Genomic DNA, 26,425 nt, shown 5'->3' on the forward strand with positions numbered 1-26,425 from the left:
TCTGTCAGCTACCTGGTACCAGCATTGTCATTTATGTAAATGATCTCATGTCAAGTAACTAATTTACTTTCATGAGAGCAGTTCTTCAAATAAAGGAAAGAGGTTGAGCTGAAGTGTACAGACACACCTTACGTTGGACTCAATGTGTCAAGGAAGCTCTCTGAGCAGGAGGGTAGGGGAAAGGAAGTGGTGAGTACAAGTTTTCAGCAGCTTCTTTTCAACAGTATCACAGATGACTAAATAATTTTGTGCCAAGCTAAAATGGGGTAACAGCACATATTTGATTACCAAACCACCAGCAAGAAAAACAATTGACAAGTACAGCCATTTTAAAAAGTGGATCAATAATGTACATACTGTAGATGTACCGGTACATGTGGTGGGATTGATTGATCTGTGCAATTGTTCCACATCTTGGCATTATGCTGTGGGGTCCGATGTCCGTCTGGCTCCCACCCCACAGCTCTGGGCGGGGGAGGGGGTAGCTTGGCATGATCTGTCCATCTTACTGCATGCTTTGACGTTGCATGCAGACCATCTTTCTAATTTGCGGTTTTGGAAGACTGTGTTTTGAAAATGGGGAGTGAAATTGGATATTTCACACAGTGCTGACTGTTGGCACAACTTGATCATGCTGATCTGCTGATTGTAACCACACAATAGGGCGTATGGTTGGAAAGAATGGGCAATTTGCCATGGGTGCAAACTCTGCATCATTTTTACATGCATACATGTATCTGTGAACAGTGAATCCTACAGATACCTTGAGCCTCATATATACACGTACAGCTTCCATACATGTAAAAGATGTCGCACTGGCCAATCTTGAACAAAAAACTCTCAAGACTCATTATTTGTCGCAGTTATGAAATAAGGAAGTGCAGGTATCTTGTTTTTAAAAAGTGGAGATCTGGGGCAAACGTCTGCAAAAAATGTGTACTCGTATGTCACCTAGGGCCAGCTTGTTGCAAAATAAAAGCATTTATTCACAAGGGATTAAACTGGGTGCCTGGCAAACTTACTATACATGTACATGTACATCCGTAAAAAGGTCAGTTGTATAACATGTACATATACAGTACATGTACTCTGCATTGCCTGTGTGCAAACCCGGACATTCATGTACATACATGTGGATATGTGTATCGGCCCAGCAAAAAATTGTTGCTGGGAGATAATGGCCGTTCTTCCTTGTCTGCGCAAAAGGGCTTGGTGAACAGCAATGTGCAACCGTCTCTGAGTCATTATTTCAAACAGTCAAGCTAGCCACTTTTGAGTGAGTTACTCTTGTTCAGAAGAGCGTTCCTGCGACCCACTGGCAAACTGGAGACTACTCTCTATCAGACCAGGAGAACCGGTATGTTCTTGCATCATACAATTACATTTCAAGTTGCCAGAAAGGTCAGCATTGACCGCTCATTTTCATTAAAATGTTCATTCATTAACTGGTTCATATACAGATCATGACTTGCAACCAATGGATGAACTGCGTATGATTTACTTAATAGTTACATGTATCGATTAAAATTACAGTAACTAATTAATCGTGCAATGTGGTGGGTTATCTTACACCTGTGAGTATTGAGAGTAATACATGAAAAGACCACCATAAAAATGAAACTGACGGAGAGTGCCCCTGGTAACATCACTACTCAGTCCAACTTATTCCCAGATATTCTATCAACTGACCAAGGCCCCTTCCTTGGCAAAGCAGAGAGAATCCAAACAAAATGAGTGACATACACCAAGTAATGACAAGTGTTTGACGTTTGTAAACTTTCAAGGAGACAACTTCTTTGGCAGTGATGGAAGAGAGTTGCCAGGTCTGCTCAGTATAAAACAAAACATGCAGAAAAAAGCTCCAAGCAAGTATGTACACGTTCAACAACTGCCCTGATGGGACTCTTGTGGGCCTGGCTCACATCCAAGCCCACAGTGTCTGTCCCACTGCCAGATACTGTGGATTGTCACTGTATCCTGACAAGTGCTCTCTGCTGACTGTGTCATCCTGAGGAGTCTCAGTTGTGTCTGACATACTGTACCCAATGCCTTGGCAATGGTGTAGCTGAGGTACATTTTGCAGGGGGGGTACTTGGGGCCCTTCATTTTCAAGAGGGGGAGGAGAGGGGTACGTTAGGATCTGAACTACCTTGTTCTCAGTGAGTGAAAAAGTGAAACATGGACCGAGGCTGACTATCATAAGATTTTTTCCTTCTCTAGTTTCTGAGCAAGGGGCACACAAGTGTGTGGGGGAGGGGGTGGCACAAGCCTCGAGCTGGGGGAAGGGATGCCCTCCCATGCCTCCCTTTAGATACGTCACTGATGTACATATGTGATGACTGTCTGGAGATATCAAGTGAAACTTGACAAGGATGACAAGCCTTGAAAAGTAAAAAAAATAAAAATAACAAAAAATGGTGCAAATAAAGTGTCCACCTCAGGTCTACTTCATGTTGGCTGTACATGTACCGTACATACATGTATGTCATGTATATTACCAAAAAAAACCCTGGTCTAAAATGTTAAATGAAATTTATTCATACATGTGTTAAAGATGTAAAAACCTACATGTTCCAACCCATCCACCAAATCACCATTTTTACAAACTTTCACCCTGGCCAATTTGATCAGATTGGAGACATGAATGAAATTTATGCTCCCCAAGAGTATACGTACATATATGGAAGTTGTTATAAACAGACCAAAGGAGAGAAAATAAGAATTAGACACTTTGAAAACATTAAAAACTTGAAAAGTCAATTCGTTTAGGGTGAAGATAAGATTTTATATGCTTTGTGACCCCAAAATCGTCCCCCCCCCCAAATCCCATTCATAACATACAAAATAATCCCTGGAAAGGATAAAAGCTGTTACGGGAGATGTAATCGGGATGACAGGCCGTGTCTGAATTACTTGGCTGTGGCCTGAAATTACGCCTCAGTCTATGGTAGTGGACAACATAGAGTCGTGTGTAATTTCAAGCCATAGCCAAGTAATTTGGACGCAGCCATATATGTATGAAAAGTGGGATTTCAACCCCCTTTGCTGCCTCATTTACATTGTACCAAGTGAAAAGCACTTTCCAATGAGGAATGCTTCATTTTGATACCACAACAACAGAAGGAAAGAACAAATTTACCTGGCTCAAGTTCATCTTCTTCACTCTCTCTTAAAGCCTCGTGCACCTGTTCTTCCTCATCCTTATGATCAGCGCCCTCTACTGCCGGCTCCTGGCCAACCTCCATCGGCTGTTCAATCTCGGCGGCAGCCATATTGTACAGCAGCTCCCAGGAGCCAGAAATGTCAAACTTCCTCGAGCTGGCCTTGGAAATTCGCTTGCTGTTGCGCAATTTGACAAACTCCGGGTAGTCGGCGCCAGTCAGGTCATCTGCATCGAGTATCGTCCATTCCGGTTCGATCCCGTCCGAGTCCTCGTCTGTGCCTGGGTCTGCTTGCTGGGTGGAGCTGCCCTCTTTGTCTACTTCTGGGGCATCATCTTCTTGATCTTCTGGGGTCGAGTTGCTGGTCGATGGGTCTCCTTCCTCTTGTTGCTCTTGTCCTGAGTCCGAGGCCACCTGTTCTCTCTCTGTGTCTGTGATTTGCTGTGTGGTCAGAGAGCTGCTCTCCAGTTCAGGTGCTGCTGTTGGTGTAACTATGTCCTCCGCTTTGACAGGGAGTGGTTCATCGGTGACAGTGTTGACATTTACTTGTATGTACACATCATCTTTCTGGCGCGACTCATCCAACTGACGTGGTGCTGCAAGGACAACAAAACACTTTACAATTCCTCTCATTAATTGTTTTCTTCCATGCGTTTCAATAGTGCAACAAGACAATTGCGACCTTGTAAATGACACGTTAAATATGATTTCCTGGGTGACACACGCTCAGTTCCAAGAGTTGTCAAAGCTGCTTAAGTTGGACTAAGTCCTAAAAAGTCTTGGTGGCAACAACCTGACACCCATCACATGCAAGTGAGTAATCAAAAACATGAATCCATAATAACATACATGTAGGTGCTCTCTGATTCTGAATCAACATTCGTTATCAAATTATCAATTTTGCATGAATCAGTTCTACCATTAGTTCAAAACACTTGGAAGAACAGTCCAATAACAAAAGGACGGGAAATGCTAGGGGTTACACGTGTACATACATACACATGTATGTCCCTGCAACTGTATATTTGCATGGGCATTAATTTACCTTAACCTCCCCCATGAAACAAACTTTGGCATACGTGCTTTAGTTTTAGCCAGGGGAAACAAGCAAGTAGTACATGCATATGTACACAGTGCAGCACCATGTTGCTACACGAAAACCTATTTGGTGCTTTTTGCATTATTTAACTGTATACATGTATTCAATTCACAAAATGGAGTTGAATTTGACTGACATCTGTTCTTTTCAATGAACTTTTTCTGTCTCCTTTTTTGTGTTGTGGGAATCTGAAGCCAAACATCTTTAGAACTTTGTATGCTTCCTGACACACATGTGCCTGGACATATGCGTTACACTTTAGAAAAGTTCCAATTTCTAAAACCTGAATGGTTCACAATTGTTCAATACTGAATGATCCCAGAAAGAAACCACTGAAACTTGCATGCATACAAAGATGAATTGAATTTTAAACCCAGAATATACATGAATCCAGTAATCAATTTGCTACACATATCACACTGACCATACCAGCACCGAGAATGGAAGTTTGCCAACTGTTCACATGAAACGAACTGGCACTACTTATGCCAAGAATAACCCAAAAGTTACAAACTCGCCTTTGAGTTGGCCATCAAAATATGAGCAAAACGTACTCAATTTTGCATCACAGCATTCCTAAATGGACCACCATATCACGAACCCTTCCGATGTCCAATGACAAGTGGGATATACACTAATCAATCCTGCTAACACTGGTTTCACTGTACATAAAAACTTGAACTCAACTCAAGACTTAACTTGCAATATTATTGCAATTTCCCACCAAATATTGATGCGATTTCCTGCCGGAAATGACAAGATGTGATCGTCTGATCAGCAACTTTCCTTTTAACTCTACAAACAACATACTTATCAAACATCCCCTTTTGCTAATGATGCCAGTAGCCCACTCCCCCCAACCAAGGTATGATCACATTATCAAGAAGAATTGATGACTAGCTTGTGGCTTCCTGCTGGCCAAGTCCCCACAGCTGACAATTATATGGGAGAGGGGAGGGAGATACAAATGAGTAACAGGGGTCATATCCTGGTGCAGAGCTTTGAGCAGATCTTTCTGGCTGAGCTCCTGAACTGGTGCATCATCAAGCACAGGGCTAAAAAGTTAGACACAGTCAGACTGAAATCAAGTGTCAGCAGGCCATGCGGGATTTTTTTATAGAGAGGGACAGTAGGATTTTGCTGGACAGGGTGAGTCCTGTCCAAGAAAATGGCAAGTAAAAAAGCCCAATTGAAAGGGGTTTTGACTTTAATAATGATGCTCAAGTTGTCGAAGTCTCACACTTATAAGATTTGACAATAGATTTGATACATGTACATAATTTTGTCTATAAATATACATGTAGTATCATGGCCTACTGCACAGTTAAACCACTCTGGAAATTAAGGCTGGTGATGGCAAACTGTGCTGTTTAATGAGCCTTCAAACACATTAAGTTACAACGAAGGAAAGCTTGGTACTTTGTGTGATTACTGGTATCAAAGTGCACCTTTTCCTTTGAGTTCATGGTATCCTGATCGTCAAGTCAGTAGTATTCAGAAAGTACATGTGTAGCTTGGGGAATGACAGTAATTGGTCTGCAGACAAACTGAGTAATGTACCACACGTTACGTGCAGCCGACACTCTGGAATGAACCAAATCTCACACCTTTGCACACGTCCATTATCACACAGGGCTCCAATGCTTAATTGTAGTTGGTAACAAAAATGTGACTGATATCACAAAATGATTCTTAAGGCAATATATTCTGACATTATTTTCAGTTAGCTTTAGAGCAGATTGAGCTCCTTGTTTTGATGTATCACTCAGTTTGGTATCCTGATGAAAATGGAAATTTTGCAGGTGGAAAATGTCCAGGGTTCCTATTGATTTTAAACTCTGCAAGGTACATGTACCACTCGAAAGTGACTCTGAGAGTTTTGACCCTTCTTGTTGGGTTGGGTCACACAACTTCTGCGGGGGCAGATAAAAAAAATTGGGGGATAAAACATGCACAAACCTAAACAAGGCCAAACAACTGAGAGTTAAACCCCAGAGAGCAGGCCTATATGCTGGGGGCAGGATTCTGGGCGAAAGTATGGGTGAGCTTGCAAGAAAGGTGGACATGTGACCTCATGACACACTGCCGGGGAAGGGTGAGGGAGGGGACTTAACAGTTCTAACCTCCTGTTCCATGACTATGTACCTTTGGCTGTTTTTCTTTTCAATAAATTTGCTTTTGACCACTTCATGCCAGGGCATTTTTCAATGTTGATGGTGCTGGGCCGGCATGACTATCATTTTTTCCGTTTTCAAAATCCTTCAAAAATTCATCATTTCATTTAACGGTCGTTTATAGCCACACGAAGTAATCTTTAGGCACTACTCTAAGTTGTCTGGTAACCTTCATTGACGGCCGAGTATTTCAGCCAGGCCTGCAGCCTTGTAAAAAGTGCCCAGATTGTGCGGTGTTATGTACATGTAAATTTCTTTTGTTCACGAACCTGGCTCAGTGCACTGCTGACCTCTTTTCAATAGGGGCCAGATTAGCGTGCAGCGGTGCTGTGTGGCTCATCGCTGCAGTGGTGGAGCACTTTTGTCCCCGGTGGTAATCCGCTCGCTCTCAATGCCCAAAACCCTGGCATACGATTTCAAAACAAGGCTGGATTATCACCACTTTTGAGAGTGAAATACGTCGATAATTCCCAGCAGCCTGGTCTTTTGTTCGGAGTACGGTCTTTTGTTACAGGGCCCCCGTTTTCTTTGTTCGAGTTCGGAGACCCCGGTCACGCATATAAACCATAGGTCTCCGATTTGGGAGTCCCAGGCAGGAAGTGGTTAATACAAGAAGGACAGCTTGGTTCAGCGTGACATGGTACTGGTGTACATGTACATGAACTTTATTATTTCCAACTGCATGACATGAATGTTGAGTTGAGCTGGAAATGGGAAAAAACTTTTTGGTGCATTGAAAAACCCTAACAAATGGAGGCAGAACGATTTTCAAAGTAGAGGGGGGAGTTGTGAGACCATCAGGTTTTTGCCATTGATAGGCCGATCCATTCATTTAAGCCCCACTCCTATAGGACCTGCAAAAAGTGGCCTCTCCCTTGCACCACCAGTGACCCCAACAGTCTCAGGTCAGGCAAAATGGCCAACAAGATGGTCTTGCTATAATGAGGCTTTGAGAATTCAATCAATATCCTGGCCTTACACTGGGGGAATCAAACCACAGACAGTGAAAAATGGCGACGACTGTCAAAATGCTGTGAATTATCCTGGGAACTGTATGTACTGTTATCACATCACCTACATGTACACTGTACAACACAGTTAAGAAAGAACACCATCTCTTACCTGTCTTGTTCTCTTTCTGAGCTCGGAAACACGAGGACAACCTCCTTCGCATCATTTTGAAATCCGCACAATGTCACACTTTCCAGGCTTAAATGTTCTTATTAAAAAATCCCTTGCTGCTAATATGGTTTGCCCAAAAAATGACACTCTGGCTGCAAACTTGAGAGTGACTCTTGCCATATAAACTGCTGTCGTGACTTGAGCAGATCGAAAGGTACTGTATCCCTGCACCACATCAAAGGGCACACTTGCAGGTGTCGATTTAATGGGATTTTGCAGCCTGACAGCTGAGCGCAGACAAAATAAACTGCACTATTTGTATCCGGTACAGGTTTGTGGGTTAGGAACAACTGCTAGGCTTATTGAAAGTCCACCATGATGAAGGGAATACCAGCCGGCACCTAATACAGGAAACCCGTTGATGACTAAGACGTCAATTTATTTGAGGGGGGCACAGCCAGGGCATGCTTGACATTTGACAGAATGTGTGTATACAGCATTTATTTTGTTGAATTGTGCACAGAATGTAAACTGATAATCATAGATCTAGAAGCACCAGTACAAATCCACATTTTGCAAAACATCAATTCCCTGTTTTGGGGTTTCCAGGCAGAATTAGAAAATTCTGAAGACAACCTTGTCTAAAAGTGGACCCAAACCAGCAGTTCAATGGTCGGGCAGTGCTTAGAAGAAAAAGATTTGGTCAAACTTTTGGTGTGTACACATAAACATGTAAAGCCAAGGCAACTAGAAAAGTTAGTCTCTCTTGTAAAACGTATGACCTTTTTCATATGAATGATTACATTCTAAGGACCTTATTTTTAGCAACTGGCTGATGATCCAATTAACCCATGGACATCCTGTACTATTTCAAAGATTCTCTCAATATGTGTACATTTAAATCGCTTCCTGCTTTAATATGTAGAAATAAAAAAATCCTGCTGCTCCTGCTTTTCAACATCACACATGCACAAGCACTTGTTCCATGGTTGTGAGTGAGTTGAGCTTCAGCTTGAGGTGCTGGTTTGCCTTCAGATGTACTGTCATCAAAGTCAGGGTACCTTGCATGGGTGCCACCTGGTATACACACTGGGCTTAACTCAACCAACAGAGGCCAGGAAGTTATTAGTTAATTCATAAAAATGTCTGTGCTCTCAAGTGACACTGGACATTTTTTTTATGGAGAGGCTCAACACCCGGGCATACTTTCACAGCACTGAAAACCGTAGAGTTGCCTATCAGTAAATCCATGGTACTCTGCTAAACGATGGGTAACCCCAAAGCATATTCCACCAAGAGAACATAATCTTTCAATATTTCATCATGCGATGGCGTATTCTAAGATGATATTATTGGGCAGAATGATGAAGGAATTTGAGAGTTTTGTTTTAGAACACATCAAAACATTGCTGATGCCAACAATATTCTTATTACTTTCAGCCATAAAGAATAAGTTGCAACTTTGGATTCAGTGTTTTGTACATATCTCCATGTTTGCTTTTTACAAAAACCACCTCAACATCTGCATGTAGGTGGGTCACATATATAACCCTAACCCTCCTCAATCCTTCGCCTGTAGGAGGACTGAGGAGTGTTAGGGTTAAGTTACATTTTCATGCAACATATTCTGTGTGATAACTAGTTTAATTAATATTAAATGATAAAATACTGTATTGCAAGCTTGATCGTGTTGTTACATGCATGATATTTTTCGTCCCTCGGGGCACTATGTGTCCCTCGGGTGTTCAAAACATCTTATCTCACATCACAGCAGTCAACAATTGTTTTGGCATAATATCTCTTTATTAATTATGTAAGGCTAAGGAATTTATCTAAAGAAGGCAGCTCTGAATTTCAAGTTCAGAAGAAGATAGGCCTATTGTCAAACTGTATAATTAACATAACAGACGTAAACAATATCTTCTGTGAATGCACTATTCTCTCACTTTATTTAACTGCGTAAACTTTAATGTGAAAGTAGTGCAGGTAATGTAGTCTGGATACCGGTCCCCTACATTACCTTATACGTTGCGGGGAGGAGTCTGAAATATGAGGGCGACCATTGATTGAATTCCCTGGTAACCTATAGATGCAAAAAATGTATCATGAGTACCATGCCAAACTGACTATATTGCGACAACGATTGCTCCCGCATTTCCCGAAGCCCTTCTGTCTTGTGCACATGTGCGTGCATGTGCTATAAGCAGAATGAGATGTCTCCCGGTGTGATATGCTGATGTATCGCCCTGTCATGTGATCATTCTGGGCCAATGAACAGACAGTATCCAAGACAGAGGGATGACAAAAAATGAGTGGTTGTCTTTGCCAAACTCGGGTTAGAAATTTGAAGTTTTCTTGATTAAATATTGTCAAAATTTACCTAAACTAGGCCAATCAGGATTTACTAATGGTTCCTTAAGGTAAAAATGTTAGTTAGTTTGAGAAAGTGGACTTAGTTTCCTTATTACAGGAACTGGGTTCTAATGGTAATGAACCCCGCACAAATGTACAATGAAAGGCTTCAACAACTGTGCCAGCATTAAATACCTGTCCTGTGCATGAACACCATTTCAACAGTGTCCGAAGTCCAACAATTTAATACCAGCATAGTTCGTTTTTGGAAGCACTAAAATGTGCTATGGATATCCACTGTGCTAGTATGGCACTAGTACATGTATAAATTGCAAACAAGAGCTGGCAATCAATACATATTCCCTATTTGCCACAAGAGGGCGCTGTTGACAAATGCCAGCCTTGCAGTGAAAAGCCCATAGGAAGTGGAATAAACTTCTTATCAAAAACATGATCGACAGGAACAATTGTTTGGTCATGAATTTAAATGCTTACCATAAGAAATCTAGTAAAAATCAAGCAATTTTGGGTAAAAAGTACTGTCAATCAGGATATTCGTCTGAAGTAAGGTATACGGTACATGCACTACATGTACATGTCCATTGTATGTACGTACTATAATGTCCACATTACATAAGCCACATGAAATTTTGAAATGTCAACTATAATAGTCAGGTTCCGGATTCCTGGGAATTAGACATTCTTGCCCTGCCCAAAACGGGCTTCTAAACCTACCCCTATGTCTACAGTCAGTGTCTGTATAATGGGTAATTCCAGAAATAAGGGGTCCAAAAATGTGACATTTTGTGTCCCTGTTAAATCTGACCTTTATTACTTGACACGGAAATATCATCGGAACAGATTTCAAACTAATACTTTTTATTTGGCAGGTTAGATGCATTAAGTCATCACTCGTGGAAATTAGAAAATGTGTTATGAACTTACTAAATCATACGTCCGATGCGACAGGGACACGACAAAAAATGGATCCCTAATTTCTGGAATTACCCACAAACACATACATATAGACCTACAGTACAGCAGCTTTGGATGAAGCCTACAGTGAGCCTTGTTGCATGTATGCATACAGATCTTTCAACTTCCATAACCCTTACCGCCAAGCATATTGTTTAACTTACACTACACCTGTACACAGTACTACAAAATACTTAGTAATAGTCTAAGCCTGAAGGACCTAGCGCTACAAATTACTACTTCTGGCTAGGTTACTTCCATTGTTACTTGTACAGAGAACAATAAAGCCATGCATTCATAGTGCCACAGCACTGTATGGTACATTGTCTTATCTATTGTATCTTATGGCTTCAGAGAACAATGCGGTCATGTCCTCTTACAAGCGACAGCACTCACTACTACATTTTACTACAAGTAGTAATTTGTAGTATTATGTAGGGTTAGGGATAATAAAATAAGGACAATCTCAACTTCAACTGGATGAATGCTAGAGTTGTAACTATATCACACAATACTTAATAAGTACATGTACTATAATTAGGAAATCAGACTACAGCAGGTAAGATTCCAGACATCATATTCATATGATATTGGCACAAGGTCACCAGTTCAGCACATTAACTTTTGTTAAGACAGTAAAGGTTCATGGGTGGAGGATGTGCTTTTGTTGTTTCACTATCTGTGATTATGTTTCATAAGCTCCTAAGTTCCATGGATTTTTAGTTGCAAGTAGAATTTTAGCTTTTGCGAATTCACAAACCACATTACATTGAAGCAGAATCTTACAACGTTCCCCTTGTCCATAATGAAAAACCGAATGTCCCCCTTCCCCCAGAGCCCCTCTTGTTTGCATTTATTTCGTTATTTATTTCGGTTTAAAAATCTCCAATACAAAATTTTTTGAAAATTTAGAGTGACTGGATTACACATGTATTTATTTAAAATAGGGCTGTGCCAAATATCCGATTGATTTTTGAATATTCAAATAACATTTTTCAAATTTGAATATTCGAATGCAAATTCATGAAAAAGAAGGGAAAAAAATCTTCTTTTGTTTCAAATGAGAAAATTGCACTATGGAAGCTTGTTTCGAGCAGATTCAATGAAAACATCAGAAATCGTACAACAATTTAAAAAGTAAATTATTCATTAAACAATTTAAAAGGAATAAAATTTTTCAACAGGGCAAGAAGTCTTGATTGTCTCTTAAATCGTGGCTGGAAATACTCCTAGATGTGAGAAGCTTTTATGCTATTGTATTGATTATAATGTACAATTGTGCGTATTATTGCAACTGATTTAGTGTATTGTTTGTTCATCAACAATCTGCCAGTTGGTACGATCAATTATTCGGATATTCGAACAAATTGAAAGTCGAATATTAGAATAGTGAATTATTCGAATTGACTCAGCCCTAATTTAAAAGTACTATGTATATACATGTAACATTAAAAAGCACTAGTTACTAGAAAAAATTACAACAATCAAAGGATATATTACAAAGCAATATGTTGGCTGCAACTGGACACAGTACACTATTGGCTAATCATGATGGGATCTGATGATCATTGATCCATCAGCATGGTCAGCCAATTATGTTTTCTGTTTGACGTGTCTGGAAGAAAGTTTTGAAAAGGGACAGTACAGTCGGAGATTTCTTACACTAGCTGAGCAATCATGTAGACTTGTATCTGCAACATGGGTGGTATCAATTAATCCGCCCAGACAATCTTAAGGCCATGAGAATGAACATCCAGGAATTCCGTCCGGAAAATTTTGAAAACCTATGAGACCGTTTCAATATTCATTATTTATTATATGGACAAGAAAGCAATATGTACCAATTTTTCCATAATATGACACTTGTTATGCTATTCTACTAGTTATCTTCTCACACAGGACTGCAATGAAGATAGGCACACTAGTTTAAATGATTGATTGCATTTAAACCATTCGTACCCTCAGAGCAGCACACCCATGGCCTGATCATACATGTAGTCAGTGTACCGTACACTGATCAAGCAAAGGGAACCAACCTTGAGATGCATGGTAGACTAGCTCTAAGTTTGTCTTGCATCATGCTGTGATTAAGTTTTACGCATGCAATGTTTTTTGTCCGCTTTATGAACTCCTGATTGCATTGTGGTCATTTTTTTTGCCAATTCTGACAGGAAAAATGAGTTTTCTTTTTTTTTAGTTAAATGAAATTTTTCAAATAATGAAAATTTTTGATGGCTGTGTCAGTGGTATGCAGGATTGCGGGTGGTAGACGGAAATCCGGGATGGTGTTCATTCTCATGGCCTAAGCATGACATGTTTGTCCTTCTCAGTGCAAAACTATCACAAATCACTGACCATGACATGTCCCAGATATTCTGCATCACGTCAATGTTGCACTGGGTGAATCTGTGTCGTGTGATTTATCAATGACATCACCTTTAGACTTGTCAGATGATTGCAATTTCTTTCTAATTCACCAATGAGGACGATTGCTTAAAAAGAGGTAGTAGTCAGAGATTTCATAGTAGATTAATTGGTAGCTTAACAATCATGACAATGCAATCAGGCAACTGTGCTAATCAATTCTAACAATTCAGCACAATTTTGAATGTATTTTCCCACAAAAGTATCCCATGCCCTTGCATTATGAGGTTTAAAAGAAATAGAGTGTACTGCATTGTCCAACAGCACCCTGTCCAGACAAGCCAGAGCTGTAGCTGTTTGGAAAACGGACAACTAATTCATGGAGGAAGGACACAAACCATGTATACACGATATACACAATGGCATCAAGAGGCCTTACCTGTACTGTCAGGCATGTCATGCATTTCAGGATGCAGAATGCGCTATCACTATTTGGATTTAATATGATGCCAGCCTTGCTTATATGCAGTAGCACAGGATCAGGACCTCTCGATTCTCAACATTAAATCTACTCACCTTTAATAAACGCCCAGCAGAATTTTACGGGCAAAATGTAGCCCCTACTGACATGCCCTCCCCAACCGTAGCTTTCAGACACCCCACGCTAGATATCACTGCAGCCCGTGTACTCCAAATCGGTTCCGCCTTTTTCACATACCACACAGTACGGTTCACCGGCGAGCTGCCATCTTTGATCGAAGATCCACCTGTTATTGTTCAATGTGACTCTACCATCACGGCCATTATAGTATAGGGGTGTTTGGGTTGCAACTTAAAATTTTGGTAATACAAGCGTTCTAAGGAGAAATTATAAAGTGTAAAATTTGGATAATACATCTAAGCAACAATTGTTTAGATCAAGAAAAGTGATATTTTGGTGTCAGATTTCAAAATGGGTGGAAAAACACTTGACAGTAGTGTTCGCAACTTGATTCAGAGTACCTTTCGATAATGGTTTATTCTTTTATGCCTGGAATGTATCAGCACCGCACACACGACGCACGGGTGTCAGGTGGGTAGAGGGTTCCTCCAATAATAGAGTTTAGGATACGTAAAAATTTACACAATTAGCATGTCTGAAATTTGCATAATGTGTCTGTTTTAATTGCAGACTCTCATGTTCTTGCGGACTTAACGGTTACAGGTTGGGCTGGGCATGCTGGGGTTGTTGGGTGATTTCGTGGCTGGGATTTTGGCATGTTTGGGAAGTGTACCGTTATAAAATACATGTACAAATCAAATATAAAAATAACTTGTTCAACTTCAAGAATTTTGAGTCAAAGCTTTTTGGGCTCGAGCTAAACTTATTGACACTTCTTGTAACACCTCATGTTGATTAAAAATTGTAATGCAGCAAAGTATTGGTGGGACCTTGCCCAATGGTTAGAGGTACTTGATGGAACTTAATTAATTTTCCATCATGGTTTAAACTCTTTTGCCCATTCAACTAGTGTACAATCCCAGAGGTTGGATCACAGTGAGTATCATCATCTCCAACATTCGTATTGCAGGTTCCTTCTTAGTTTGCCTCTTAGTGTGAAAAACCAATCAGACTTGACAATAGGTGGTGTATAGGGACCTGGCTACTATATGGTCATGGACGTTACGCTTGAGCAACTTCATTTTTCACTGGAAGTAATGCACCTATTTGTGCACATTCAGGTGGAAACTGATGAAGGTGCTGTGTAAAGGCTCACAGTTGTTTGAACCTTGGAGGGTAAATATGGCATATTACCTGAACCATTCACTTGTATTATATTGGATTGATGGCATTTGAATCTCTTGAAAGTAGTTGCTGAGTTTTGGATGGAATCTGGGCCATGATTGTTTACGTACTCTAATGTAGTACAGCTAATGTGTTGTAGTCTTTCATATAGCCACTTTGATATTTCACTTCTAGTGTGATACTAGAGCAATAGATTTACATGTACCTCAAATTTCTCAGTAAGTGAAATTTTATCAAAGCTCTCTTAACGTTACTATTCTTAAATTTTGAGTTGTTTCAATGTTTCTGTGAACTTGAAATTCTATTTTGGCCTGCGTTTCCGATTTTTTCGAAGTGTACAATGAAGTTCCTTTGAAATGTGCACCAAAAAGAAAATTATTTTCTTACAAACTTGTAGTTGGGTATGTGAGTGGATGTAATAATTTGTCAGAACTTCTCTGCTTTAAAGGAATTCTTAAATGTTAATGTTGGATTTTCGGAGAATTAGTCAAGTGTGCCACGTCAGGAAATACTCAACAAAATTTGTGCCTGATTTCCACATACCACCGATTTTGAACTTCAGACTAAATTTCATGACACTAAAATTGCCCACAAATGTCCAACAGCACGTATTATGAAGGTACTACTACCAAGGACTAAATGAATTCCAAGTTTTTCAACATAGAGGTTTGCCAGCACTGCATGAGAAAAGTTGAGAGAAAGGTCAAAAGTGGACTCAACTATTAAAAGAGATCATTTGAATATGCATAGATCTAGATACCACCATTTGTTTATTCACATTGAAGCAATGTCCTCTCAATTTCTCTACATATGCAGACGTAATAATGGAGTCCAGTATAGCAAGTCCCTCCAAAAGCTTTTCCATAACCCACCAATGGGATGGCTCGGCCATTGACCATGCACCAATCACAGTGACAATAGCACAAGATCCCAGTGACACATCCTGTTTCATACTGGAGACCGATGGGCCATTCTTCAATGACCCAGGCAGGCCAAAGGGGGAGGCTGGCCAGCCCTATGATGGCCTCTGGGACTATGAAGGTACAATGTACATCCAATGTGAGACTCTTTAATGCCACATCCAGATGTTATGACTTCGGCAGGGAAAAAAAGTTGGAAAAACCCTGAATATTCTATTTTGAAAGATCCGAGGGTTTTATTAGTCACCACAGACGTGACCAAAACAGGAGGTTCAGAAAATGTCTGAAGCTTACAAAAAGTTTCTGAACACATTTTGTTGATTTTTGGGTACAGCCGTCAATGTCTGCAAATAGTAAATGCATATAAGTTGATTCTCGTTGCAGGAAAACTCCAACTTTTCTTGAATGATTTTTCAAAAATACTTGTATGAAATTGGTCTCCACTTGTGCACAACCTTAACCCCTTCGCACCGGGAGGCGGCTATAGCAGCCGCAAAAATTGAGATCCTTAGCCCACTTGTCAGCTATTATTCTTGACCCACGCTCGAGCGAACACGGTGAAAGAAGGCAGACCCTGGCTCTTGTATATATGGTAATTGGTCTTTTTGCTTAGCCCAGAAATGAAAAGAGCGAATTTGCATCATAATCACCAGCTTCACAATAGTCCCCGCTTTGAAAAGAGGCAACGGGAATGTGGAAGGGTGAGTAGAGCCGTATGCCACCGAACAATCAGCCCTTTCACCGTGTAATTCAAAGCGTGCAGAGCACGCAGGGCCACAAACCGAGAATTTGCGGTTTGGCAGGTGGCCTGCGTGGCCAAGCGAGGCTGGAATTCTTGGAGTCGGCTTTCGGGAAGAAATTCCCATCGTCAAAGGGGTTAATTGTGATGTATGTTGGTAGCCTAATGGATGAATGTGCCCTGCATCTAAAGACAGGAAGGGCGTCCTAGATATTACATCATACTTTGTTTCTGTGGACAGGAGCTACCTGCTGTGGTACTTATTGATATATGATAGGGCAGGGAACCTGACCAATAGATAAATTCACACTCACACACACACAGATACAGCACTGTGATGGAAGTTATTGGCTGTCAACTGAATCCTCATTGATTCAGAAATATCATTATTAGCTCAGAGAAACCAAATTCCTATCTAGTAGCATGTCCAACCTAAGCCAGGGAGGGGCAAACTGGGTATTTTTTCCCCTAAAACAATATCAGTTTTCCTTTTCATCCATAAAAGGTTTAATGACTTTGTGATGTACTGAAACCAGCCTTTAGCCAAAACCTGGTTTCAATACAGAAATAAAATGGCATCAAAATTTGGACATGAACCCAGGTGATTTAAAATGAATTCATATAAAAGCATTGAAGTTCTGCAACGATACTTTTTGGGGAAAATTACTGACAGGTAACTTGCAAAGAAGGGTTCTATCATATGATACCAAACTTCTGTTAGGGATATGGAAAATTCAGCTTGCCAACAGAACCACTCAGTCTCTTTGGCAAACAAAATGCCAAATGGGCAAATTGACAAGAGAACCAAGTTTTTTTTTTCACAACCAGAACTCTTCAAGTGAGACAAACAGTTCAGTTGAGACAACTACCAACTTGAGTTAAGAGTCAACAAAGCTACTTCTTGTGCATCTGGGGCACAAGGAAAATGACATTGCAGATACAAGTGCGCAAAACAGTTGGACCATGCTGTGTCACCTACCAACCACTTTGGGTTGATCATGGCCTGAAAGAACCATTTGTCTCCGTCCTATTGGGTTCTAGATCCACAGTTGACAGAGGCCATAAGGTGGAACACAGACACTGACTGGAAGGCGACCTGCAATCAGTTTCTTTGTTCAAGCTTACATGTACATGGGTGTTGATCAAAATAAAGAGAACTGTATTGTTCTTGAAATGTGTCACTGCTCAGAAAGGTAAAAACATAAAAACAAAAAGTGAACAAAAACTCACTGATGGATACCACTGGTGCTTTGAAGTTTCCTGCTTGTAGGCAACGTATTTATCCATCGTTTTAATGGGTGAAAAGTCTCACAACTCTGGTACAAATATACAGATGGTTGTTTTCCTGGAAACAAATGGCAAGTACATGCACTCTGTGGCCACTCTATTTTACTTCTTTATTTTACTTTTATTTCCAAATAAAGGGTTTTGATGAGGTAAAGGGGGCCCTAATTGTTTGTATGGGAAAAGGGGATAAGATATGTAACAAAGATCCTCTGTCACAGCTTCAGCTGTGGTTATATAGGTTTTTTGTTTCTTTAATTTACGAAGGGCAGTTTGAAGCAGGAATAATGTCTAAAGTTGTGAAAGGCTAAGGGAGTGGGGAAAGCTTTTGGTGTGGGCTTTGCTTTTGTATAGGAAATGGATTTCATGCCTGCCACTATTTAAAGAGAAATTTTGGAATTTAAAGCTTGACTTGCCATGACTTAAAAATCTTAAGGTTGAGAATCACAACGTTGGCCCAACATTTTAAATGTGGGAGATACATGAAAATGATGCTGCATGTGAAGTGCTTATGTCCAAAATGCAATAAATCCATTTCAAAAAAAGTGACATTCTTCCACAGTTGTCAAATATTCAAGAATCAAATCGTACATCTAGATTCCTGATTTACCTGAACTTCATTCTTCACTTTAATGCTCAATGAAGTTGTGTTTAATGTCATAAAACCCATTGAAATTGACTTTGGGCAAGCAGGAGAGAATGGGATTCTAATAGGTGCCAAAGTGGCGCCTATTTTTGTTCATGTTTGAAATGAACTCTCCACAAAGACTGTACTCATTGCTTCTCTTTTGTTTTTCATTTTATGCCTTTAATATCTGTTGAGAAATTCAGTTAATGGAGGGGAAGTGGAATTCATTCCATGATAATTTGCCTTAATTTCAATAACCTTATACTATTTTTCCCACCTTTCCAGTTGTCGAAGCTTTCTTCCTTGGGGACGATGAGAAATATTTAGAAGTGGAACTCTGTCCGTGAGTATACCTGTGTTAGTTTTTGAAAACACAATTTCAATGGAGCCTTTATCTATGCAAATTAAGTTTGGTTCTGTCCCATTATCTATGTAAGTAAAGGGTACAAGTATTCCTTTACACCTCCAATCTCAGAAAAAGGAGGAAACCTGAAATGATCTGGTAAAGTTGTCTTTATTGTTTAACCTAGGCACGGCCAACACTTGGTTCTCTTGCTGAGTGGAATTAGGAAGTTTTACAAGGTATTTCATTCCAGAAGTACTCTTCTTTTTTCTGTAAGATCTTCAAAAATAGTACCTTTTGGTGCATTCTTGGGTTCTGCCAACCAGTATTGAAAAAAACAAATTTCACTGTTTTTTTCATTTTATTTAAAAAATGTTGATTACCTTAGTTTAACACAGGCACTCCAAGGCACTTGATGCAAGTCTTCTGTACATAAACACAGAGTATGTACATAAACTGACGAAAGTTATGTACACTCGGTGCTTTTCCCTGAGAGCTTGGGAAAAACTCACAAGCTTACTCGGGTAGGACTCAAACCCACAATCTGCTTACTAATGCAGACGTCTTAACCACTCGACCACTGAGCTTGCTGCTGTCGGCTGGCCAATCTGAATTAGCCGATCCCAGTCAGCTTGTGAATTTTCTCCAAGCTCTCAGGAAAAGCACAGAGTATAGTGTTCATCATAACATTGATGTAAGGGCACAAATTTATCAAATTTAAATGAGCAAACATTGGGAGAAAGAATTCTAAAAGAAAAAAAAAGGTATCAGTCTTATTTTAATTCACCCTATCCACTGCAAAGGTTACTGAAAATGTGTTCTGAATATTCTATTCTCACAGAAGATTATTTATCTGAATCAACTATTCTTTTGTATTCAGCTGATACCTCTGGAAAACTAGTTCAGTTAACTAGTACATAATAAATTATTTCTTTAATGTTTGGTTTTCATGCAGACAAAACTGTCACTTGTTTTCCAATCTGCCATCAACTCCGACAAAGGAACTTGGAGAGGCCGTGCCAAAATACCACTGGAATACTTGCCACCAGGTGTGAAGAGATTCAATGCTTATGCAATCCATGGATCGGATGAGCAGCGAATGTACGAAGCACTTTATCATGCACCCAAGGGCAAACATGACAACCCAGACTTGTAAGTATGCGAGATTCCACTGGGGTTGATTTTACAGTTTACAGGTTTTCCATGTTTGATCGGTGCTTTCAAACACAGGATGTCTGTAACCCTTTGAATTCCAAGCTGAAGTGTTTGGCAGGTTTGTTGACCTTTCTTTTGTTTACATATGGTGGCTGCCATTTTGTATGGGCAGTTAACGTTTGCAGAAATTTCAGATGTGGATGGCAACAGCTTCCCCCACCCCCCCAAAGTTGCACATTTTCTCCAGTCGTGTTGACCGTGGGGGTATTTTCAGTTAGGCTTTAGAATGGGTGAAATTTCAGTTAGGATTTGAACTGTTTATAATTCTAGTGTTTTAATAGCTCTGCGAGATTAAAAAAAATGTTTTGGAGTTATTCCTTCAGTTTTGTACTCGCAGCCAGTTATACACAGAGTTGAGATTGACCAATGATAAAAATAGCTGAAAACAGCCGAAAAAAGGCAGAAAGAAACTGAACTGTTAAAATCTGTTATACTTTTGTACACAGCCAGTGAGGAAAAAAAAGCTGAAATCCAAAAATTAGAAAAGCTGCAATCAGCTAAAAAGCCGAGAAATCTCATCCCTGTATACAGGGTGTATCCAAAAGCTCCTCAGCAAAGTGTCCCCCAAAATGAAACTGGTATTATTTTCAGAAATGCCGTCCATTGGCATTGGTACTGGTATTCAGGATCATTTACAGAATATCATGCCTGAGTGATCAGGGGCTGCTTTCATCAATCATGTTACAGTCGCCTCGTGCACAAAAATGGAGTTTTTAACAAGGGATCAGAGCGTATTATAAGCCAAACCATGGGCACTCTGAACTACCAATTCCGTGGAAAAAAGATTCAACACTGAATGGAACTAAGTACATGAATAATGGATGAAGCTTGGGTTGTTGCTTGGGCATGGCTGTCAATCTGTTAATTTACAGTATCCAGAAATGTATTTGGAAGTTGATAGTTTCATGAGCACAGTCAGCTTTGAATGTAATTGTTTTGACCAACTAAGAACTGACTCGTGCTTTGTTTGAGCTTTTGTGAGCGAGGCCTTTTGGTATATTTCTCCTGAGAATGGAAATCCTCTTAAATGCATATTCATTTTGTCCATCCAAACTGTCGGTTTCAGTGTTCCTTTTGTTAGGTCTACAGGTGGCTGGAGGCCCTGTGGTTATTCTTATCATAATTGCAATGAGCTACTACAGAATATTATGACTCAAACATACATGTCGAAAGTTGCAAGAGTAAATCTTCCTGCTGTCAATTCCTTTTTGTTTGGTCCACAACAGCCATAACATCAATCTTTATGTATATTATTCGGTAGGTTTTTGACACTGAGATAATGTCCATCAGAATTGGAATGTTATGCAAAGTTATGAAAAAATGTGACTTGGAAGTGAATCTGAAATGTAAATGAAATGAAATGAGATAAAATTCATGACAGGAATGAACGAATATTTCATTATTTTTGTTTTGTATTTCCCGTACAGCCACCGCTTGGAGTACTTTCATGAAATCGACCTGACGGATGTTATTCCTTCAAATCTAACTTCTAAGCTGTGGGAGATTGCAATGTGATGTAACAGAATACCTGGCTGACGTGTGAAGACAGCATTTGACATTTTATAAGGATTCATTGTAAATACCACAAGCATTAGTCAGAATAATGAAGTGCTTTTGTGTTCAAAATGCCTTTCAGCCTTTGCCATATTGTATGTAAAACACAGGCATATTATACATGTGTGTACTGGTGCGTACTTTGTGTTCCAAAAGTGCTTCTGAGATCATGCATAATGCAAATTTATTTGAAAGCAATCGTGACAAGTATACGCCACACACGGTCATTATTAAACTGCTGATAGTTACATATGCCTACCCTTAGAATAGTATGCAAATCATGTTTATGAGTGCAGTGGTAAGAATAAATCATGAGGTGACCGATGAAATGTTTCATTCCACTCGACTTTGCCTTGTGTAACAGGACATTTCATTTGTCAGGGAAGACAATTCTTACCATCACACGAATGTGAAACATTCATTATTTGATTATTTGTTTATACATATGTATATGGAATGCATGCTGGAACCAGTCAAGTGAAGTTCCATTCAACTTTTAACGGGTATTGTTGAATGGAACTAATAATTCACTGACATGTGATCAACAATCTACCAATCAGATGACAGGGATTTATGCAGGTATTGTATAAAGCATTACACATGTAGCATGATCTGTTATCATGGATTGACCAATCAGGATCAAGGACTTCAGTATCCTTGACAACAACATCACCAATCACTTTTGAAAAACACATTCGCATCCACACTTCAGTACCTTATAATTTTACAGTTGTTTGGATGCTGCAAAACCAACAAATTTTGGTAGTCTTAAATCCTACAAGCTTGGATTGGATTCTATTTTACAAAGAGTCCATTTCAAGTAATGCTTGACTGGCAGATAAAACATACATGTAGAGCTATTCAATCAATAATAGTGACCTTCACAAGTATCTTTTATATTTTACACAGCTGCATATAATACAAAGTTTACTGCTTTACTCGTTTCAGTTCCAAACTAATGTTTTATTGAATAACAGCAGAGACTGAAGACATGCTCGTCCCTTTAAAATGCATTTTGTTTTTCACATTTTTGAATTTGATTTCACTTCCTGTTGAACAAATTGGAATTGATGCAGTGGGTGCAATGAAAGCATTCAAGAATTATAAAATTCATCAGAAATGAATGCTGCATTAAATTAATAAAATGTACAACGCAAAATAAAAAAATGTAAAAGTTCAATGCTGCAGGTACATTGTACCTGTAGGGTACAGTTTTTTCCAGAAAAATTGAAAAATTCTAAACAATTTATAAAGAAATAAATTCATAGATACCCAAAACAAGTCCATAAAAAGTATTATTTTAAAAGTTTTATGCTGCAATGTAAATGTATTTATACGTTGTATTAATTGGAATATTTCATATTTCTGAAAGAAACAGATGACCAGGTTTTACATGAAGAAGTAGCTAGTGTTTGAGATTTTTCAAAAGTTTTGTTTTTTGTTGTATTTGCAACACAATGTAGGAATTGGAAGAAAATGGGAAATTCCAAAGAAAAGCTGGCAAGGCATCAGCCTTGTTAGCTTTTCTTTGGAATTTGGAACACCTGTACAGGAGCCTGTTGGAGGAGCTTTGAACTCTGTAAAGTGACCAACCCTGTTTTCATGGGGATCGGAGCTCATAAGAATCAACTAAAAGTTGTGAGCAGTATTGTGGACAACATCTTTTTGGAGTTCTCAGTGCTCACATAACAGAGTGATGTGAATGGTCTAAACAAGGAGAGATTCCTAACGCTCCAACTTTTAATAAAAACCCAAGGAGTTTCTAATGTTGGAAGAATGTTAACATTTTATTTAATTTTGTTAGATCGTTCGAATTTTGGGGGGTACTTCTCAGTTTGAAAGAAGCTAGAAAAAAAATGCTAACAACAGTAATTCTGTTGCCAAATTTCACAGGAAACTAATTGGGTTTCCCTACTCTGAGTTTGGCCCATCCTCTGGTAAGTCTCCCTCCAGAGCCCGGTTGGCTCTAAGGATGAACTCCTGCGGGGCCAGGTCATCCAGGGATGCCAGACACATGTTGTGCTCCTGCAGGTTGAGAGGAAGGACTGAGCGCCGGCCCTCCAGACGAATGGAGCGGCGGACAGGTGTCACCAGCGTCAGGTTGGGGGTTGTGGAGGGGGCTTGCTGGCCAACGGCTGCTCGAATTCTACAAATATATCAGACATGTAAATTTACTATTAACCACTTCCCGCCTGGGTGCCCAGTTTTGGACAAAAGAGCTGGTCTGTGTAACAAAAGACTGTACTTGGAACAAGGACCTGCTGCTGGGAATTGCTATCATTTTTCGACTTCAATTTTTCGGAGGTAATCCGGCACTGTTTTGAAACAGTATACCACTGTTTTGGGCATAGCGCGGCAGCGGACTACGGACAAAAGTGCTCCAGGGCCCAACTGATTAGTGACACAAGCACCGTTGCTCGCTAATCCAGCTGCGTATGAAAAGACACTACTGGCATTCACTGGAACAAAGGAAATTATGCTACACCTCACAATTCTGAGCTCTCTTTAACAGGGCTGCAGGCCTAGCTGAATACTCGGGCGTCAGTGAAGGTTGCCTGTCAGGTAAGAGTAGCCACCAGACAGCCGTTCGTGTAAACGTCCAGTAAATGAACACATGAATTTTTAAGAATGTTGAAAACGGAAAATCTTGAAAAGGTCCCGTCATCTCATCCTGCTCAAGAAAAATCCACCCGGCAGGAAGTGTTTAATCCTACCAGTAACTGTGTGACATTGCTTAGCAATTCCATTCAAGAATCATTAGAATCAATTGGAATGGAATCACAATTTCAAAAATCGAAATCAATCCTGGAAATGTAAAATTTACCAAACAACATTATTAGGCTATGACGAATTACCAAATACTTGGTTGATTATCAAATATTTGAATATTATTTTTTTGGAATTTGAATAGTCGAATGCAAAATTCATGAGAAGGCGACATTTTCTTTTGTTTTTATAAATGAGAAAAATTGCACTATGGAGGCTTGCTTCGAGCAGATTTTAAATGAAAAGTGACAGAAATTTTTCAACAATTCAGAAGTAAATTATTCATTAATTTAAAAGGAATTGAAATTTTCATCTGGGCAAGAAGTATTGTTCATCTCTTTAACCTTGCTAAATCGTGGCTGGAGATACTCTTAGATGTGAGAAGCGATTATATTGATTATAATATACAATTGTGTGCGTTGTTGCAACTGATTTTGTGTATGGTTTGTTCACCAACAATCTGCCAGTCGGTACGACCTCATATTTGGATATTCAATCAAATTGAAGGTCGAATAGCGGATTATTTGAATTGACTCAGCCCTAACCACTGCGTAAGCCCTTCCCTGTAAACCTACACAAATCCCCCAAATTGTCTGCAGTGCAGGTAACTAATGGCATGTATTACTGTCTGAGGTATCGTGGTCCATCGGTACTAAGGGCTTCTTCCTGAATCCTTCATAAACTTTCCAAACCTGATGAAATTTAAGGATCATGGAGGGTTAACATTATAATCAAAGTATCAACCCGAAATCCCAGCATAATGATGCTAACAATATTCCTGAATCTTAAGAATACATGTTTCTTCCGGTGAAGTAAAACCCAAGAGCACATTATCTTGACAAAACTTTGAAAGGGCTTCACAATCCGTGTTACACAATTGCTTTTACGACTGGATCAAGTGTTCCTTTCATTATTTCAACTGTAGCTGACATACTGAATTCATTCTGAAGTTGTCTTCCCTTTTGGTGAGACTGTTTGAATTAAACTTTAAACTTAAATTTTAATCACAGACTGGCCAAAGAGAAAACAACATGCGTACAGATTCATTCGTACGGGGTTCCTGCACCTAAAGGACAATTAAATTTCTCCTGACGATGGACAGAGCATACTGTCCGAAAGGTTGAGTACCACCTGTTCTTTTCAGAACCCCACATACCCAAACCAGAGATATATCCGGGGTGCTAATGCAAACCTATTTAATACTACCTCCACATCAAAAGCTTCAAATCTAATCTGACTTTTCCATGACTTTTCTGTGACCAAACTATGAAAATCCATGACCCAATAATGCTACAGTCGAACATCGTTAATAAGGTCTTCGGACTTGGCAAATGACCTTGTTTTAACAGGAGCCTTGTGTTATCTGGAGTGAAAACAACGAGTACCAAAAGACTGGGACCTGAAGATTTCTTTGCTGTGAGCAGAATCTTGTATTAACAGTGCTCCTATTAATGAGGTTCTACTGTATTTCTTTTTGGACTTTTAAAGTTGAGAATAAAATCCCGCAATTCATGCACTTATTTCTTAAAATAGAAATCACACACAGTGTTTGAAAAAGTCTACGACTTTTCCATGACTTTAGTCATTTTAATAAATTTCCATGAATTTTCCAGGCCTGGAAAATGAAAATAAATTCCTATGATGTTTTCATGACTTTACCAGGTCGCGGGAACCCTATTCGTCGTGATGTTTTTTGGAAACAAACTCACCTGTCAAAGTATGGTGTGGATTCTGTCAGGCAATATCTCAGCACGGAGGACTGCAGCAGTTGCTCCATGGCAGGGGAGTACTTGCTACCCTTGGGTGTCAGGGGCCCAGGGTCAGCTTTGGCCGATGCACATGCCGGAAAGATTCTCGATTTGGACTTAGTGGGTGTTGATGTGTTTATCAGCTTCTCTACATACTGCTGGAGTGACTCCTTGACAGCTTGGACTGGCTGTGAG

The 26,425-nt window shown here is 39.7% G+C and overlaps 3 protein-coding genes across 11 annotated transcripts in view; 1 reads left to right on the forward strand and 2 right to left on the reverse strand.

Annotated features, from left to right (window-relative positions):
* The window catches only part of LOC110977160 (uncharacterized), a 48,548-nt gene extending 40,071 nt beyond the window's left edge, over positions 1-8,477 (reverse strand). For 2 of the 5 annotated variants that reach the window (XM_087132825.1, XM_087132827.1), the window contains exons 1-2: positions 7,557-8,477; positions 3,140-3,757 (exon numbers count right to left, since the gene is read on the reverse strand). In XM_087132825.1, the coding sequence (XP_086988951.1) occupies positions 3,140-3,757; positions 7,557-7,611 (673 nt within the window). In that variant the 5' untranslated portion in view covers positions 7,612-8,477. The remainder of the gene's footprint in view (positions 1-3,139; positions 3,758-7,556) is intronic. The other 3 variants (XM_087132826.1, XM_087132828.1, XM_087132829.1) reach the window with 2 other exon arrangements.
* Positions 1-23,493, forward strand: LOC110977164 (UPF0462 protein C4orf33 homolog). Of its 5 annotated transcripts, none has more exons than XM_087132833.1 (6): positions 1-189; positions 15,850-16,074; positions 18,890-18,947; positions 19,135-19,186; positions 19,903-20,099; positions 21,590-23,493. In XM_087132833.1, exons 2-6 carry the CDS (start codon positions 15,858-15,860, stop codon positions 21,675-21,677), a joined length of 612 nt encoding a protein of 203 aa, XP_086988959.1. In that variant the 5' UTR covers positions 1-189; positions 15,850-15,857; the 3' UTR covers positions 21,678-23,493. The 5 variants fall into 5 exon arrangements, with proteins under 5 accessions (XP_086988959.1, XP_086988957.1, XP_086988958.1 ...); XM_087132831.1 differs by lacking the exon at positions 1-189 and adding an exon at positions 14,206-14,319; XM_087132832.1 differs by lacking the exon at positions 1-189 and adding an exon at positions 14,344-14,689.
* The window catches only part of LOC110977163 (uncharacterized), a 14,746-nt gene continuing 10,979 nt past the window's right edge, over positions 22,659-26,425 (reverse strand). Inside the window, exons 7-8 of the mRNA XM_022231039.2 lie at positions 26,192-26,418; positions 22,659-23,862 (exon numbers count right to left, since the gene is read on the reverse strand). Of these exons, the coding sequence (XP_022086731.2) occupies positions 23,628-23,862; positions 26,192-26,418 (462 nt within the window). The 3' untranslated portion in view covers positions 22,659-23,627. The remainder of the gene's footprint in view (positions 23,863-26,191; positions 26,419-26,425) is intronic.

Source organism: Acanthaster planci, linkage group LG02 (genome assembly GCF_054643075.1).
Source record: "Acanthaster planci isolate LZ-2023a linkage group LG02, COTS_SCS, whole genome shotgun sequence".
In the NCBI taxonomy this organism is placed as follows: domain Eukaryota; kingdom Metazoa; phylum Echinodermata; class Asteroidea; order Valvatida; family Acanthasteridae; genus Acanthaster; species Acanthaster planci.